Below are 7138 nucleotides of genomic sequence, written 5' to 3'. Positions count from 1 at the left end.
TAAAATAAGCTTTTTGAAGAGAGAGAGAGAGTAGTAGAGGAGAGTGAATTGGTTTGGTTAAGCTAGGTCTCTATTTATAGTTGAAGTTTAGGGCTTATACATTACTGACTCAATGCTGACTCATCATATCTAAACAATATATGTTTGTTGACTCATTATATCTAAACAATTTATGTTTATTGACTCATCATATCTAAACAATATATGTTTGTTGACTCATCATATCTAAACAATATATGTTTGTTGACTCATCATATCTAAACAATTTATGTTTGTTGACTCATCATATCTAAACAATTTACTAATCAATCATTACTAATCAAACATAAATACATAAATCATCAATCAATTAATAAATCAATTAATCATAATTTATCATCTAATATATATATATATATATATATATATATATATATATATATATATCACATAAATCAAATAATATTACTATTATTATCTTACCTCTTATTATTTTAACTATTATTAACTCATTAATTAAAGATATTAAATACCAATATTATTAATTACAAAAATACTAAATATCATTATTATCCAAAAAATATTTATTATTATTATTATTTTATTAAAAGAAAATATAGGGTATTACATTCTACCCTTCTTAACGGCAAACAAGACAACATAGAATACAATAAATTTAAAGCACTGCAAATTAATGACTTGTTAACTTTAACCAAGCTAGAAAAAAAGTTTGGCGCTGAGTTAGTGGGGTTGGATACGTGTTCGATTACCGCTGAATGCATTCTTGGGGAGGGGGCTGACCTTTAGTCATTACTGTTCCCCCGCACTCCGGATTAGTCCCATAGCCGGCTCAAAGAGTCGAAGCTCGTGGGGATACCGGAGGGAGCCAACTCGTCTCAAAAAGAGATAATTAGGGTTGGGTAACTCCAAAAAAAAGCTAGAAAAAAAATTTCGAAACTGAATATCTTGTTTAAACAAATAGAAATTTTTATTACATATATTATCTTTCATTTGCTAGAAAAACTTTAATTATTTCAAGAACAACTCTAAAAGAAAGCTAATTACTTTTATTAAAATAAGAACGAGTTACAAAAGATAGCGTATATAAAAAAAAATGTCAAAATTCATTTTTTTTTTCAAACAATTATAATAATAGAAATATTCACTACCCGGATTTATTTATTTACATTATGTCCTAATCAAAATCTAATTTGGGGAATGTTTTTGTAACCGCCAAAATTCACCTGTACAATGAACAGGTGCAAGGCTAAATTTATTACATTAAAATAAAACCAAAGACTAAAATTTAAATAAAGGAAATATGTCTTATGCATTTATTTAAATCTCATAAATTTCTAAACTTAGAAACTAGCTTGAAATACTCGAGTCGTGATCCTCACTGTCCACAGCTAGCCCCATCCTTTGCAACATGCTTCACTGAAAATCTGCTCCCCCGCAGCCGCAGGATCATTGCAGTCAAACAAACACAAAAGTCAGCAAAGCTGGTAATCCTAATCAAAATACAATTAATATGAGTAATAACAAATTAAATCAAATGTCAAATAGTGTTCAAATCAATTCCACATTAATCAAATCAAATATCAATATAATAATCAAAATTCCATTATATAATATTTATCTTTATTAAGTTCATTTAATGTATTTGGTAATTATCAACTAATATATTTAGCACAACATTAGTCATAATATGATAATATTCACAACTCAATGACATTCTTCATAATCAAATCAAATAACAAATTTCATTATTAATAATGTTTAAGTTCGTTATATTTAGTGGGAAGAGAACCATGGTAGACCCGGGAAACCCTGCCAGTCTACCCTGTGACCCGGGAAACCCTGCCAGTCACAAACAAATCATATTGGCCATAATCAATTCACATCTTCCTAGTGTGCACACCTCTTCCCAAAGTTGCTACTAGTATCCCGGGAAACCCTGCCAGACACCACTTTGGAAAGAACGGATATAATCTTTTTCACATCAGTTTCACATCGGAGGCATAAAGCCCAAAAGTTGTGTTCATCACCTTGGGAGGTACCATCCCAAAGCTATCTTCCCACCATTAATTTATTACAAACACACACAATCAGGAAAGATTCAATCATAATTATTTATTCTTTAAGTATTATCATCTCTAAATGAGTTACTCAACGGCATTATAATTTTCCAAAGTATCATAATTCAAACAACTATTATCATAAATTCTCGAATTTATATAATAATTCAAATCTTCAGCATCTATCATAGTAAAATCCAAATCTGATCATCATAATAACTTTCCAATTTATTCAAGGATATGATAATTCAAATCTTCAACAGTCATCACAGTAAAATCCAAATCTGATCATTATCATAACTTTCCAATTTATTCAAGGATATGATAATTCAAATCTTCAACAGTCATCACAGTAAAATCCAAATCTGATCATCATCATAACTTTCCAATTTATTCAAGGATATAATAATTCAAATCTTCAACATTCATCATAGAAAAATCTAAATCCAATCATCGTCATTCAAATAATCCCATCACATCAATTATCATAGTTATTAATAATATAAATATTTAAATTCAATCATTAAAACACATATTTGGAAAGTTTTTCTTAAAGAGTAGTATAATTCCATAATTTTCATAATTATTCAATAAGATCCATATATTGCACATGAATTAAAAGTTTATATCATATATTGCACATAATCATAATTTCTGAAATAATAAAAAAATTTCCAAAAATATTCTAATTATCATATGTAGTAATTTAAATTTAAAAAAAAACAAATACCTATATATATAGAAATGTTCATACCAAACTATTAAGAACATCTACGGATTACATATAAGGATTATGCCCAAATTTCATATAATAGAGATAACCTAAACACCTAAGGATTCAGATTACATCCAAGTTTTATATAAAAGAAATAACCTACGAATAGGATTACATATACCGAAATTCATATCAATATAATCTATGACTCTCTAGGGATAAAGATTACTATTAATAAACTTCAAACAAAATTATAACCTAAGGATTAGGATTACACATATCAAACATATAACTACCTAAAGATTAGGATTACACATAATAAAAATTTCATACACAACGAATCTACAACCACCTAGAGATTAGGATTACCTGGTCTCCGCGCTAACTTCTAGAAGAAAAGAGTAATTTGGGGTAGAGAACCGGTTGATAAAAAAAATATAAAGATTGAAAATAATTAAAATAAGCTTTTTGAAGAGAGAGAGTAGTAGAGGAGAGTGAATTGGTTTGGTTAAGCTAGGTCTCTATTTATAGTTGAAGTTTAGGGCTTATACATTACTGACTCAATGCTGACTCATCATATCTAAACAATATATGTTTGTTGACTCATTATATCTAAACAATTTATATTTATTGACTCATCATATCTAAACAATATATGTTTGTTGACTCATCATATCTAAACAATATATGTTTGTTGACTCATCATATCTAAACAATTTATGTTTGTTGACTCATCATATCTAAACAATTTACTAATCAATCATTACTAATCAAACATAAATACATAAATCATCAATCAATTAATAAATCAATTAATCATAATTTATCATCTAATATATATATATATATATATATATATATATTATCACATAAATTAAATAATATTACTATTATTATCTTACCTCTTATTATTTTAACTATTATTAACTCATTAATTAAAGATATTAAATACCAATATTATTAATTACAAAAATACTAAATATCATTATTATCCAAAAAATATTTATTATTATTATTATTTTATTAAAAGAAAATATAGGGTATTACACAAGCTATTGCATAAACCATATTTTCCGAACACACAAAATTTTCATATTCCTTAAATTCGCAACATGGCAGCAAATTGTCTTTAAATGTATAAAGCCCAATTCCACGTGACATAGGCCTGCAGGGAACTAGATTAAGTTAACATGAAATCCCCAGGTAACATAGGTTTGAATTCATGACTTTGCTTCTTGAACTCAAAAAGAATCAAACCTGGATATTGTGGGAATGGTAATAAAAAGGAATGGATGTCATCGAATTGCTATTAATACAAGATTTTGTACCTTCTATAAATAAAACATTATCTTATATTGAAACAGCATCGCCAATTTGGATTGATGGCAGTACGAGAGATTGAGGGACCTAATTGCATTAAGTTGAAACCTGTTAAAAGCTTATATATACTGAGTAAGAGAATCCACAAGCATAAAGAACAAAACCGATTTCATACATAAAGACTAGTTCTATATAATATGTCACTAGTGACATGATTAAATTGAAGGTAAGAATCCGCAGCAACAGGACAGAACAGAACCCAAAAAAGCCATCCTATCCATGCAGTAGATAAACCACTAGAATCCTAGAGTACCAGAATTAAAGGCTTTAATCACCTTAATCAAAGATAAGATGCCAAAGATGTAAATGAAAAATATTTAATGTTGCAATGGAGCACCCAGGGCTAGTGATGAAGAACAGACATTAAAGGACTTCATCTGATAGTTGCTCAAAGAACCCGCACACAGGCATTGATTGAACTAAATGATTGTATCATAAAGAAAAGAATGAATTGGTATCAGATGAGAACCGGTGAGAGAGAAGGTTCTTTTTGTTTCAATATCTACTACTCAACAAGATATTTGAAAGGTAGAATAATAGAATAACTTCATCCAGACTAATATTATTGAAAATAGTCTCCCCACCAATGAGCCCACGTCCCAACAAGAAGTTTGTGACTGTTCTCGGAATTCATGAAACAAATTTCTAACACATACATGTCATTAGGTTGCATTTTGACTAAGACTTCATTTTTAACTTACAATTACACAGATAGCAATTTAGGAATCACATTTTGACAATAAGTATGACAAAGGTGAACAATATAAATGAAGTTTAATGAGAACAGAGCTTCCTATAATACAGGACTTTATGCTGAAAACAGAGGAATTTTAGTAATTAAACAGGTGTTTTCAAGTAAATAGGACTTCTATATCCTTTCCATATCCAATGCTCTGATAAAGCACAAGCCTATATATCACACTGTAGGCATCTCAAGTTTGAAGGTTAATTCTTTAGATGAGATACAGCAGAAAAAAAGCTCTTATATAAATAATCATCCAGTGTTCACAATGGATGCAGTTAAGTCAAATAGAAACAAAAAACTAGGGTAGCTAACTAACTATCACCACCACAAATTGTTATTTTCATATAATCTAGCGCAGCAGCTAAAAAGGATAAAATGTAAATAGCTAAGCATACCTGCTTTCACTTTCTCGTTCTTTTGATTCCCTCACCCTTTCTCTATCTATGTAATCCTTATCCCGGCTTCTTTCTCTATCTCCAAAGTCCCTGTCACGACTTGCCACTCTATCTCTGTCGCCGAGATCACTTTGATGCCTTTCGGATCTACTTCTGCTTCGCCGCAAGCGCTCTTTCTCCCTTTCCCTTTCACTCACACTCCCACGTTCCCTTCTGTCTCTTTCATGGTCGCGGTCATGATTGTGGACCAGGTCCCGGTTGCTGTCTCTCTCTCTTCCATACTTGTCCCCATTGTCTCTGTCCCTATCTCTCTTCCTATCCCTATTGCCCCCAGAGCTTCTGTGCTGATCCTTCTCCTTGTCTCCATCTCTTGACTGCGAACGATGATGACGAGATGAGCCTCTTTCTTTGTCATAATCACGAGAACCATCTGCCCATTTTGAATTCTTGGAATGGTGACGGACATCATCATCCTTATCACCAGCCTTATGCTTGGAAGGCCTATTACGGCCTCTCTCTTCAGATTTCACAGTTCTATCCCCACCATTAGCTGCTTGCTTCTCTTTCTCAAGTTCAGGATTTTCAACTGTTTTCTCTAAATACTCATATTCATCAAAATCCATCACAAATCTGTTGAACTCCAACAACGTACTTTAGAAAAACTAGTTTTGGCCAATATCTGCAAAATTTAGTTAAAAAATGCATGACCAAAAGGTCTTGTTTTAGGATAGCAGAAGAAATATTACTAAAGAGGGAAAAGGATAAGATATAATCCTAAACAAACAAACAAAAAAATCATATAAAAACAGCAGAAGCTGAATATGCAATTTTCTAAACGAATGACATAGATAAAATCATATTTGCCTATCTTACAAGAATGGACCAGTTGCTTATGAGTACCAATATGGTGAAGCATTAATTGTATGAAAAAATTGGGGTGATATTGCAATACATAACACAACGGAAACCTAGAAGGAAAAAGTGAATGACAGTAAAATAATAAATCACCTTCTTCGTCGAAGAGAAATCAATTAAGAATCCCTTGCAAGTTGAAACAAACAAAAGAGGCGTTAGGGTTTGTGTGCGTTGAATATAGAAAATGAATTTCAACAGAGAACGTTGAGGTTAAAAGGCAGCAGAGCAAACAAGAACTGTCATTTGTAGGCCAAACTCAAAATCTTCCATCATTCTTCAAATCAAAATCAAAATCAAAACGGAGAAGTGGCGTGCAGATGTGGCGTCTTATACTGATATTATTTGCTACTTATTAAGTAATTTTTATTTATTTATTTTTTTGGTAACACTGATTAAGTAATTTTAATTTCGTCTGATATGTGTATTTCAGCCGTCAAAGAATGGGCTTTTTGAAACTTACCTATTGGACCATGAATTCAAAAGAATTGATATAAGATTTATTTGCATAAGCCAGGTCTTATTTTCTGCTTCTTTTCCTTTCATAGGTCAAAATCAAATAGGTTTTTACAAAGGAAAAACATCTATCTTTTTTTTTTTGGGTAAAAAAACATCTATCTTTTTAAAGGATATAACTTTATATTATTTTAAATTCTAACCGTTGATTTTCGTTCATCAACGGTTATAATCTATTGGGTCAAATTTAATGGGACAAAATTATTATTAATTAATAATTTTGATCTAATAAATTATAACCATTGATGGACAGAAGAAATCAACGGTTAGGATCTAAAATGATATAAATTTCTATCCTTTAAAATGACAGATGATACTCTCCTATAATAAAAGAGTTTTTTCTTATAGTGAAGAAAAAATCGAAAGAGAAAACATTCTAGTAAGAGCTTTTTAAACTTGTATCAATTTTTTTTGAAAT

At 30.3% G+C, this 7138-nt stretch overlaps 1 protein-coding gene across 2 annotated transcripts; it reads right to left on the bottom strand.

The window, feature by feature from the left end:
- Positions 1-1263: 1263 nt before the first annotated feature.
- On the bottom strand, positions 1264-6544 carry LOC133284481 (uncharacterized). 2 transcript variants are annotated; one of them, XM_061481497.1, is made up of 4 exons: positions 6301-6544; positions 5293-5971; positions 4101-4179; positions 1362-1424 (listed from the first exon to the last, which is right to left on the bottom strand). In XM_061481497.1, the coding sequence occupies exons 2-3, from the start codon at positions 5913-5915 to the stop codon at positions 4104-4106; spliced, it is 699 nt and encodes a 232-aa protein (XP_061337481.1). In that variant the 5' UTR covers positions 5916-5971; positions 6301-6544; the 3' UTR covers positions 1362-1424; positions 4101-4103. The 2 variants fall into 2 exon arrangements, with proteins under 2 accessions (XP_061337482.1, XP_061337481.1); XM_061481498.1 differs by lacking the exon at positions 4101-4179 and having other exon boundaries at positions 1264-1424.
- Positions 6545-7138: the final 594 nt, after the last annotated feature.

Source organism: Gastrolobium bilobum, unplaced genomic scaffold (genome assembly GCF_033153095.1).
Source record: "Gastrolobium bilobum isolate Gb01-03AN ecotype WA unplaced genomic scaffold, APGP_CSIRO_Gbil_v1 utg2164, whole genome shotgun sequence".
Classification (NCBI taxonomy): domain Eukaryota; kingdom Viridiplantae; phylum Streptophyta; class Magnoliopsida; order Fabales; family Fabaceae; genus Gastrolobium; species Gastrolobium bilobum.
This window is presented reverse-complemented; position numbering and strand designations above follow the sequence as displayed.

Bases quoted from the DNA above. Each gene is read 5' to 3' on its own strand.
- LOC133284481 (XM_061481497.1), bottom strand. From the start codon at position 5,915: ATGGATTTTGATGAATATGAGTATTTAGAGAAAACAGTTGAAAATCCT. The intron at 4,180-5,292 runs GTATGCTTAGCT...TAATGCAATTAG, and splicing joins GAACGAGAAAGTGAAAGCAG to GTCCCTCAATCTCTCGTACT.